The 12,159-nt window shown below is 44.6% G+C and overlaps 1 protein-coding gene across 1 annotated transcript in view; it reads left to right on the forward strand.

The window, feature by feature from the left end:
- Positions 1-426: 426 nt before the first annotated feature.
- The window catches only part of TARS3 (threonyl-tRNA synthetase 3), a 72,382-nt gene continuing 60,649 nt past the window's right edge, over positions 427-12,159 (forward strand). Inside the window, exons 1-4 of the mRNA XM_003281588.4 lie at positions 427-807; positions 1,716-1,787; positions 3,579-3,775; positions 9,617-9,740. Of these exons, the coding sequence (XP_003281636.2) occupies positions 538-807; positions 1,716-1,787; positions 3,579-3,775; positions 9,617-9,740 (663 nt within the window). The 5' untranslated portion in view covers positions 427-537. The remainder of the gene's footprint in view (positions 808-1,715; positions 1,788-3,578; positions 3,776-9,616; positions 9,741-12,159) is intronic.

Here is a 12,159-nt window from a genome sequence, read left to right on the forward strand (position 1 = left end):
CCCCTCCTCTCCCGCGCCCTCCCCTCCCCTCCCAGCGCCCCGCCCCTCCCCTCCCTCCCAGCGCCCCGCCCCTCCCTCCCCCCCGGCGCCCCTCCCCGCCCGGCGCCCCTCCTCTCCCGGCGCCCCGCCCCTCCCCTCCTCTCCCGGCGCCCCGCCCCTCCCCGCCCGACGCCCCTCCCAGCGCCCCGCCCCTCCCCTCCTCTCCCGGCGCCCCGCCCCTCCCCTCCCCTCCCAGCGCCCCGCCCCTCCCCTCCTCTCCCGGCGCCCCTCCCCGCCCGGCGCCCCTCCCCGCCCGGCGCCCCGCCCCTCCCAGCGCCCCGCCCTCCCCTCCTCTCCCGGCGCCCCGCCCCTCCCCGCCCGGCGCCCCGCCCCTGCAACGTGTAGGCCTCCGCTCCATCACCGCCCCATGGCTCCGTCGCCGCCCCATCGCCCCGCCCCTCCCGGGAGCCCTGTCTTCTGCCCTGCGCTGAGTGTCCGCGTCGCAGTCGCCGTAGTCGCGGGCACCCCGCTCGGCGTCGGTGCCTGAGGGAGGCCGCGATGGCGGCCGAGGCCCTGGCGGCGGAGGCCGTGGCGTCGCGCCTGGAGCGGCAGGAGGAGGACATCCGCCGGCTGTGGTCGGAGGTCCAGCGCCTGAGGGACGAGCAGCTGAACGCGCCCTGCAGCTGCCAGGCAGAGGGGCCGTGCCTCACGCGGGAGGTAGCGCAGCTCCGGGCCGAGAACCGCGACCTGCGCCACCGCCTGTGCAGCCTGCGGCTGTGCCTCGCCGAGGAGCGGAGCCGCCAGGCCACGCTGGAGGCCGGCGCACAGGTAACCGGGCGGTGGGGACACAGGAGAGGACGCGGCGGGGCGGACCGAGACGGTGCGCACCGAACGGTTTTCAACCCCGGGGGCAGGTGCGGGGGCGCCCCGGGAGAGTGCCCGCCCAGTGCCCTGCCCTGCTCGGTGCTCCCGTGTGACCTGGGGAGCCGCTGGGTTTCCAGCAGTCGCCAGACTTAACCAAATGCTGTTGATTTCTGAATTCGTCCATTAAAGAGCCTGCCACACATCTTCAGTGGCAGAAATAGGGTTTTCATTTGTTTGAAAAAATGCTGGAGTGTTTAAAACTCGTTATTCCTTCCTTGGGCAGAATAACAGCTGCGTACGTAAACTCTTTCATTCCCTCTGGTTCTTTTTTGTTGTGGGTTTTTTTGGACGAGAAGTTTTAGCTTTTTGTGCTCTTGTTTTGGTAGTTTATCTTGAGAGGATAGCTGTATATTTAACATTTTTATTTAATACGGTATTTTGTGATTTGTAGAAAGGATAAATTATCTTTTTTTAACATCATAAACTTCTGAGTCCTGAAGCTTCTCAGGCTGTGAGATGTTCTGCAGTCCTTTAGGAAGGACAGCTGCGGTGAACTAGCAACATCTTCAGGAAATAGTGCATTTGATGTGGTGGGCAGCAACCACACATTTTCCAGCCACATTATTTGTTTAAAGTTCAGGACAAAAAGTTTTCAAGAGCACAATATATTAAATGTGCTTAGCAACAGTGTGACAGGAAGGACTGAACCCTGGAGGATGACTTGCCCACTGAGAGTTGTAGCTGGTGGTCAGGAGAGCCCAGCTATGAGCTTCTAAACACGGGGCACTTGCAGCCTGCTGGCATGACTCTCTTCTTAAGATGTGTTGCTTTTTCTTGCCATTGATGTGAGTCATTTGTAATTTATCTTTCAGCCTCCTTCTAGTCAAAGCCAAGACAAGGACATGAAAAAGAAGAAAACGAAGGAAAGCGAGGCTGACAGCGAGGTAAGTTGTTGCTGTGGAAACAATATGAAATACTACCTGTAATTTTAAATATGTGTATATAGTTAATTACCTAGGATTTCCAATAAAAATTACTGATTAAATTATTATTTGGGTCACATTAGTGTATTTAAAACTTTTCAAGCCTTAAATATGAGATGTCTTGAGAAATGAGCTGCCCATATTTTATAAACACGTGTGTTTAATCTATTTAAGTTGTGCTAGCAGAGTTTTTTTTTTTTTTTAAGACGGAGGTTTGCTCTTGTTGCCCAGGCTAGAGTGCAATGGCATGATCTTGGTCACTGCAGCCTCCACTTCCCAGGTTCAAGCGATTCTCCTGCCTCAGCCTCCTGAGTAGCTGGGACTACAGGTGCATGCCACCAAGCCCGGCTAATTTTTTGTATTTTTTTTTTTAGTAGAGATGGGGTTTTACCGTGTTAGCCAGGAGGATGTCGATCTCCTGACCTCGTGATCCGCCCGCCTCGGCTTCCCAAAGTGCTGGGATTACAGGCGTGAGCCACTGCGCCCGGCTTTTTTTTTTTTTTTTTTTGTATTCAGGAAACTAGCTACTTTGCTTTTGTATATAAAGCATTAAAACAACCAGTAAGTATTTATGTAGCATCAACATTTGGTAGGAGTGGAGGAGGAATACCTGGGCCCACAGAAATTAGTCTGGTTGAGGAATTCAGGCAGACTCAGGACAAACAACTAGTGAACAGAGTACGATGGTGTACAAGTAAGTGCTGTAATGTGTGACTGTGTACACATTCTGCAAACAGTAGAAAAGGGAGGTGTCATGGGGGCTGGGCGTGCGGCTGTCTCAAAGCAAAAAAAAGGGGGAGGTGCCAGCGAGTAAAATAGGTAGAAGAGGCAGGCTTTGAGGTGGACCTTTAGAGCTGAGGTGCCAGCGAGTAAAATAGGTAGAGGAGGCAGGCTTTGAGGTGGACCTTTAGAGCTAAGGAGAAATTAGATAGGCAGAGAGGAGCCTTTTGGAGGTGGGAAGTACACATGCTCTTAGTCTTACAGTGGGGTTATGTCCCAATAAAACCAATGTGAGTTAAAAATGTATTTAATACACCTAAGCTAGTGATCATCGTAGCTTAGCCTAGCCTACATTAAAAGTGCTCAGAACACTTAGATTCGCTTACAGTTGGGCAAAATCCTCTAACACAAAGCCTATTTTATTATGAAGTGTTGAATATCTCATGTAATTTATTGAATACTGTACTGAGTGAAAAACAGAATAGTTATATGGATACTGAAAGTACAGTTTCTACTGAGTGCATATGACTTTCACATCATTAAAGTTGAAAAATTGTGGCTGGGTATGGTGACTCACACCTGTAATCCCAGCATTTTGGGAGGCCAAGGCAGGTAAATCATTTGAGGTCAGGAGTTCAAGACCAGCCTGGCCAACGTGGTGAAACCCCATCTCTACTACAAATACAAAAATTAGTCTGGCAGGGTGGTGCGTGCCTGTAATCCCAGCTACTCGGGAGGCTAAGGCAGGAAAATCACTTGAACCTGGGAGGCAGAGGCTGCAGTGAGCTGACTTCGTGCCCCTGCACTCCAGCCTGGGCGACAAAGCAAGACTCCATCTCAAAACAACAGCAACAACAACAACAACAAACCAAAAAACAACAAAAAAATAAAAATCGTAATTCAAACCGTGGTAAGTTTGGGACCATCTGTAGAACTGAGAAGGCAGTGAGGGGGTGAGGCTGATTCAGAGTTGAGCAACTGGAAAACAGTAGGCTGTATATATTAATCTCATTATGTTCTAATAATTTCCAGGTGAAACATCAACCAATTTTCATAAAGGAAAGATTGAAGCTTTTTGAAATACTGAAGAAAGACCATCAGCTCTTACTTGCCATTTATGGAAAAAAGGGGGATACAAGCAATATCATCACAGTAAGAGTGGCTGGTGGGCAAACAGTGCAAGGGGAAGTCTGGAAAACAACGCCTTACCAAGTGGCTGCTGAAATTAGGTAAACCATAGTGTGGAAAAGATATTCAATATTAAGTAATTATACTGGAGCCTGGTGAAAATGTTTTCTTAGGGACCGCTAATGTGTTACTTCATTCTCACAATACTAAAAGGACATATCCGAGACTGGGTTATTTATAAAGGAAGAAGATTTAATTGACTCACAGTTCTGCAGGGCTGGGGAGGCTTCAGAAAACTTACAATCGTGGCAGAAGGGGAAGCAAGCATGTCCTTCTTCACATGGCAGCAGCAAGGAGAAGTGCAGAGCAAAGTAGGGGGAAAATCCCTTATGAAACCATCAGATCTCCTGAGAACGCACTCACTATCAAAGAACAGCATGGAGGTAACAGCCCCTGTGATTCAATCACCTCCCACTGGGTCCCTTCCACAAAACGTGGGGGTAATGGGGACTACAGTTCAAGATGAGGTTTGGATGGGCACACAGCCAAACCGTATCAGCTAATTTTTTTTTCTTATTCAGTTGAATACATTAAATGTATTTAATTTTTTCCTCTGGCTTCTCCAAGGGCCATGTAAATAAGTAGTTGAATATCAGAACAAAATCATTTCCTGTTCTAATAAAAATATATAGGAGAGAAAAAAATCTGTAATTCTTGACAGGCCGTTTTACACTGAGTTTATTCGTCAATCAAGTAATTTCCATGAGTTTTTACAGGTCTTAATTATAGATTGAAGATATATGTGTTAGACCTATTATCAGTCTTGGAAAGTGCTTTGACCTTTCTAGAAATTAGATATGTTAGTGAACTTATATTGTTTTGACTAATGTTAATTCTTAGCATTAAATGCAATTGTATAGAAGCTATTATATAAATACAATTATATAGCTTCTATACAATTGTATTAATGCCATGTAAATAAATGTTTATCATTTAAAAAGCAAACTGTTTCAACAACTGAAATTCTCAGATTTTCTTTGAAAACTATGGCTAAGATTGTATTTCTGAGTCATCCTATTATATTGTTAAATGCTCTCTCAACCTATTTTCATTTTTTCCAGGAGGAATGATGTGCTAGGAGAAAACAGGTTTTGAGGCAAGAATAAGTTTGTTTTCTCATGGAGAGTCAGGTTGCATGTTAAATGTGTTGGGTCAGTATTTCTCAAAGTGTAGTCCCCAGACCAGCAGCATGGGCATCACCTGGAAACTTGTTAGAAAAGCAAATTTGGGGGTCCCACCTCAAACCCCCTGAACTGATCAGCCATCAGTGTTTTTATGAGCCCTCCAGGGGCTTCTAATGCAAGCTAACCATCTAGAAGTGACCAGTCCAGCCTAGTGGACATTTCTGGTCCATGCAGTTATTTATGGACCCAGCCTCCTCCCATCTTGTTGATCTGCTGTCCCCTAGGTAGGGTTTCTTTGTGTCTAGTGGTGGAAGCTGGGTCCTTGCATGGGCCTGCCTGCAGTCAGGAGGAAGAGAAGCTGCAGAACAATGATGCTTTGAGGCCAAGACCCCATAGTGGCTGGCTTCAATTTCCACTTACATCCTCTTAGCTCACATTTAGTCACATGGCTATGCCTAGCTGTAAGAGAGAATGGGAATATAGCTCCATCGGCCGCCCAGCCACATGTCCAGCTAAAGCATTCATACCATGGAAGAGAGGAATGGTTTATGGAACAGCAGAGTCTGCCACAGTCTGCCCCTCTGACATCCAGATACCTGTGGGTACTCTTCTTTCAACATCTGACACACTCACTCCCCAAGTGAGACAACTCTTATGTTCCATAGCTCAAAGCCTGGGATTTCTGAGTGATGTACAGAGCAACCCCATCAGGCAGACCACTTGTATTCTAGCAACAAATAAACTAATAGACAAGTCTGCTCACACCACACGTGCATGCAGTACACAGAAGAGAATCACAAAGCGTGTGCTTGGAAAAGAGGAGGAGAAATGTAGCAGGGACTGGTATAGAGAAGTCATCAGATTCTGCTTGAAGCCACTGTGAGGCCCCACAGCCTGGCAGCGGTTAGTGCTTGTGTCAGCCCACCTGTTCATCCTTTGTTCTCTGGAAGCAGCTGTCTTATCCATGATCCCCCATGGGCTCTGATTTTGCACTTTGGGAAGTTCAGAGTTGTCCGTTGCCCTCATTTGTCACATCTGAAGTGCATGACAGTTTGTCCTCTTGGGATCTGTGCAGTTTCCACAGCTCAGTTCTGTGGTGCACACTTGGGGCCTGAGGGTTCCTTGAAGGATCACATAGTCCCAGATATCTGTGAGCTGGGCTTATAATTTGTTTGGCAATATAATTTCTATGATCGGTTGGCCATAGTAGGCTTCTGGTCTGTTTGCAGCTAATCCGTTCCACGTGAAAGTAATCTCACTTAAAGACTCTTCTAGGTAGAGACTTCTCACCCTGTTGTTTCATGGCTTTTTTGTTTGGCTCACTCCTGTCTCCTTGTTTAATGGACTGAGATCATATGAAGCAAAGGCTTGTGGGAGGGAGGCACTCTTGCTCTCTCATCCTTGCAGTTCCACTGGCCTCTGTTGTCTGGATTTATGTGTGGCCTTTGAGAAGGGCTGTCAATGCCTGTCCCTCCTGCGGTTTGGGAAAGAAGATTGTCTTCCCCATCTTGCATAGCTCCATGTTTCTGAACTTTTAGTCAGTTGAATTACAGGACACGGGCAGAGGGAGCCTCCCTACCCCTACCATCTCTGCTAGCAAACTAGATTGTTTTCATCTGAGATAACTCATTCTTGTAGCTTCTTGCTGCAAGCAACAAGAGTTACCCAGGGTATACCAACACTGTCCCCCCACCCCCACCCCGCCCCTGTTTTCGATCTCGGCTCACCACAACCTCCACCCTCCAGTTTCAAGTGATTCTCCTGCCTCAGCCTCCCGAGTTGCTGAGATTACAGGCATGTGCCACCACACTCAGCTAATTTTGTATTTTTAGTAGAGATGGGGTTGCTCCATGTTGGTCAGGCTGGTCTCGAACTCCCAGCCTCAGGTGATCTGCCCACCTCAGCCTCCCAAAATGCTGGGATTACAGGCGTGAACCACCACGCCCGGCCCTACTCTCCCCTTTTATATCTGCTTGTGTGCTGCAAGCACTGTGACACATAGTTTGCCTGCAAGTTTTATCAAATATTTTGTTATACTATCGCAAAGGTTATTGGCTCTCCATATGTTACAATCTGTTTCCTTGTTACTCACTGCCAGTCTGCTAAGCCAGTGCCACTTATTTTGGATTCTTACTTCCAGGTCCTTATTTCTGTATTACTTAAGATATATACTAAGCTGCTACAACAAAGACATCACAAAAAACTCAGTTGCTTGAATATGGTCAAAGTCTGTTTTTCATATAGCAGTCTAGACGTGGGTGGTCAGGTTGACTGGGTGACATGTCTCCATATGGTCTTTTGGGGACCCAGATTTCTCCCATCTTGTTGCTGATCTGTCTGTACAATGTTGCCCTTGTCTACATGGTCCAGAAAGAATAGCACATGCGTTCCCATCTACAGAAGGTGGAGAGAGGATGGAGAAGTGCCCTCCGCTGTTTTAGTGATGAGACACAGAAGTGTTACACATGACTTCTCCTTCTATCCATTGGCTCCAGACCTGGCCACATGGCCACATCTAGCTGCAAGGAAGGCTGGGAAACTCTTTGTGTGGAAGAAGGGCAGAATGGGTTTGTGGAACACTAGCCATCTATGACAGCCAGTAAAAATGAAAAGAAAGTTCTACTTTATTAGTAACATCTAACATTTAGCAAGTCCTTGTTATCATATGTGCACATTATGTAATCCTGAGTATAAATGAATGAGGAAGGTCCTATAATCCCCATTTCGTAGAGAAGAAAACTGAGGCCTAAAGAAGCTGAGTAAATTGTCCAGTATTTACACCCAGATTGGCCTCTCACCTGTGTGCTCCTAACCACAGTGCTGTACTGCTGCTCAAGTTAATCACAGAAATGCAAATTAAAAGATTACACTGTAGGCCGGGCACGGTGGCTCACATCTGTAACCCCAGCACTTTGGGAGGTGAAGGTGGGCAGATCACTTGGGGTCAGGATTTTGAGACCAGCCTGGCCAACAGGGTGAAACCATGTCTCTACTACAAATACAAAAAGTAGCCGGACGTGGTGGCATGTGCCTGTAATCCCAGCTACTCGGGAGGTCGAGTCAGGAGAATCACTTGAACCCGGAAGGCAGAGGTTGCCGTGAGCCTACATTGCACCACTGCACTCCAGCCTGGGCGGCAGGGTGAGACCCTGTCTCAAAAAAAAAAAAAAATTACGTTGCAGAGTTGATACAATTTAATGGTACCTATTAACATTATGAGAACTGAGAGACAAGACGCTCTTGCAACTCTGCTGGTAGGAAAATTTTGCAATATATTCTGACAGAAATCCCTGAAAATGCATTTCCCTTGACCTAGCAGTTTTACTTCCAGAATTTTTCCTGAGCAAATAATTGAGTAAGATATATGTTCAAGAATGTTCATTGCAGCATTGTTTTTCATTGCTACTCATCCCCCAAAGTACCCATAAAAAATAATTAAAATGCCTAGCAAATATTAGTTCCTCCGTGACTATTAAATATCATGTTTTGGAAATCTGTCTCCTGTTAGGGAAAATGCTGTGATTTATTGTTAAGTTTAAGAAGTAGGTTATAAAATAACATAATTATGTACTATTAAATATTTTTTATTCCTATATATTAAATAACATGGAAAGATATAAACAAAACATCAATGGTAATTTCTTGGTGGTGGAATTATAGGTGATTTTGTGTGTGTGTGTGTTTCTGTGCTTTCCAGGTTTCCTTTCTTAACCTGTAATTTTGTCAACAATTTTCAAACAATAAATGTTATTTAAAAAATACCCAAAAAAAAGAGAAAGAAAGAGATCAACACCTCACTAGAAGACCATCCTGGCCAATATGGTGAAACCCTATCTCTACTAAAAATACAAAAGTTAGCTGAGCATGGTGGCACGCGCCTGTAGTCCCAGCTACTCGGGAGGCGGAGGCAGGAGAATCGCTTGAACCCAGGAGGCAGGGGTTGCAGTGAGCCAAGATTGCAGCACTGCACTCCAGCCTGGCGACAAAGTGAGACTCTGTCTCAAAAAAAAAAGAAAATAGACAAAGGAAGCGGATAGTTCATAAAAGTAAAAATAGCTTCTAAGCTTGAACCAAAATTAATAATTAAATCACAACAACAATTTTCAATGTCACATTGACAAAGATTTTAAAAATCCGGGTACATGGAAGTGATGTGTTCAAATGACATCAGAAATCTGTCAAACGTACATCCGCTTTGATCTAGTAATTCCAGTTCTGTGGATGTATTCACAGAAGTCGCAAGATGCCTGTGTACAGATGTCTGTGCGATGTACTCTATGAGGGCAAAACGTAGGCGACGTCAGTGTGCAGCAGTGGAAGCTTCACTAATAAATACAATACTTCTAGACTGCTTTGGAAGGCAGTCTGAGGCATGACAGAGAAAACGCAAGCTCTACAACTATATTGGCAACTGCTTTTAAAGACAGCACATGTGTGTGCGTGGGGTGGATGGAGGTAGAAAAACCACTGGATAGAAATGTACCAAAATGTTATAAGTAATGATTTATGATATTTATGTGTGATTTTTATTTTATCCTGTGGGCTTTCTCAGTTTTCCAAGTTTTTTTTTAAACAGTGAATGTATATTACTTTTCTACATAAAATAAATATTGCAAAACAAGAAGTATCTGTCCTATTAGTTTACGTTTGTACTTTTTATACACTTCAAAAAAAAAAACCCTAGAAATTCTTTTAATCTTTTAAGGAATCGTTGTAACAATGATAAAGTTAACTTCCGAGTGGCTTTTGTCTTCCTAGTCAGGAACTGGCTGAAAGCACAGTAATAGCCAAAGTCAATGGTGAGCTGTGGGACCTGGACCGCCCATTGGAAGGGGACTCCTCTCTAGAGCTGCTTACATTTGATAATGAGGAAGCTCAAGCTGTGAGTATTTAAAAACCAGACAGCCAAACTTTGGGTAGTTATGTTGTAAACTACATTATATAAGAGGCCACATACTGAAGTCATGAATGTTGAGTCTTTTGGGGGTTTCTAAGATTTAAAATTTGAATATTGATGTTTAATAAATATTTGTGGCATGAATGTATACAAATACATGTCAGTTTTTAAAGTAGCCCATATTTATAATTTTTCTTTCTTTCTTTCTTTCTTTCTTTCTTTCTTTCTTTCTTTCTTTCTTTCTTTTTTTTTTTGAGATGGGGTCTTACTCTGTCACCCAGACTGGAGTGCAGTGGCGCAATCACGGCTCACTGCAGCCTCAACCTCCCCTGGCTCAGGTGATCCTCCCACCTCAGCCTCCCAGCCACCTGGGACTACAGGTGCACACCACCACACTCAGCTAATTTTTCATATTTTTTGTAGAGACAGGGTTTTGCTATGTTGCCCAGGCTGTTCTCAAACTCCTGGGCTCAAGCAGTATGCCTCCCTCAGCCTCCCATAGTGCTAGGATTACAGGTGTGGGCCACTGTGCCCAGCCTTATCATTTCTTACAATAATCATTTCCTTAAGTTAGAATGCTTTGGTTATTAAATCAACATGTGTTTGAAATGAATTGTTAAGAGGCCATTAAAAATGGGTCTACTTTATAATTTAATATGTATAGGAGAATTGGAAGAAATTACAAGACTCAAATATCCTTTAAATACTTAATATAATTTTGTATAAAATACCACATTTTTCACATATGCATGTGATACATGATTTCTGATATACGTTGTCACCTGAACATTGCAGTCGCCCTTCAAGCTGTCCATTATCTTCATAAAACCTAATTTATGATTAGCTTAGGTTACAATAATTGCAAGGCTTATGCTAAATTTCTTTAAACTATAAGAACCATATTATAATTTCTGTTTAAAATATGCAAAGTATAACCATTAAATATGTAAACAGTGCACTATTAATAAAACCATGTTTAAATGTGATTTTCAGAAAGTTCAGTACTGTAAACTGAATTCACAACTCTCCAGCCATAGCTAGCCATGCCTCAGTTTTTATGCAGTACTGTCTATGTGATATCTGCATGTAGATATTGTACAAGAATCTTCAGTACATTCACCATGAAATTTTGGATTTTAACCCCAAAACTTACTTCTTCCTGTTTGCCTAAGTCAGTGCATTACTCCACCACATACCCAATAGCTCAACCCAGAACCTTGGAGGTTTTGTGTGATTCCTCCCCATCCCTCAACTCCATCTCCAGTGATGGGTAAGCCCAGTAGATTTTACTTCCTAACATATCTAGAATCTGTCCACTTCTCTCCCTCTCCATTGCCACTGCCTGAGAATCTGCACTCACCTTGTTATAGAACCACCCAAGAAACTGCCTACTTGCTGTTTTGTCCCCTGAAATTCATTCCCATCAAGCTATCAAATGATGTGTGTAAATGTGAATTTAATCATTTTGCTTAAAACCCTTTAATGCACCCCATTGCATTTGGAGTAAAATGCAAGCTTCTCCACAGGGCCTGCGTGGTCTCTGGCCTTTCCTTACCTCTCTAACCTTTCTCAAGCTATGCTTTGTCACATCCCCTACGTGTTAGTCACACAGGCCTTCCTGAGTCCCCATGAATGCAGGACACTCACCGTTTTTCTGTATTACAGAGCCCTGTTCATCTCCTTTTAAACACCCTTCTCATCTTAGAATTAATGCACGTCCAGGTTTGTTTATTGCCTGTGTCTTCACCAATAGGATGTACCTGTGTGGGGGCTGTGACTATGTCTGTTTCTTTCACTATTGTATACCCAGCACAGTGTTTGGCTCAACAAATATGTAGGTGTGGACAGTGCACCACATGGGAGATTTGGGCTGATGCTAGCAGTCAACCTGCCATCCTAGCAGCATCCAAAGGAGAAGTGCTGTGCCCTAAGGACTGACCCTCTGGGTCTGTCTGCAGATCATATCCCAGCCTATTGCTGTGGGCTGGGATTGCACATAGTGCTCCATTATCTAACTCCTTCGGCTCTGATTCATTTTATCAAACAGCTTTTTAATTGTAACTTGCTTTCTATTTAATAAAAAGAAAGTGCTGAAAGATGAGTTGGTTATCTTACTCCTTTGGTACCTATATTTATTTGGTGACTTTGGTTAGTTTCAGTTTATCCATAAACTAAAATGAATTCCATGGGAACTCAAAACAGTATCAACTTTTTGAACTTGGAGGACTGACAAGCGGGCTCTGGACTGTGGCTAATGAACCGATACATACACTTCTCAGGGGTCTCAGGCAGCCAGCAGACGTTCCCTGGCAACACTTTTTTCTTCCTGAGGCATCTTTCAAACTTCCACAGTCACATGCTATTCAATACACGAAGACTGCTGTGGAGATGCAGGATCTCGTTA

This window comes from Nomascus leucogenys, chromosome 6, assembly GCF_006542625.1.
Source record: "Nomascus leucogenys isolate Asia chromosome 6, Asia_NLE_v1, whole genome shotgun sequence".
NCBI classification, from domain to species: domain Eukaryota; kingdom Metazoa; phylum Chordata; class Mammalia; order Primates; family Hylobatidae; genus Nomascus; species Nomascus leucogenys.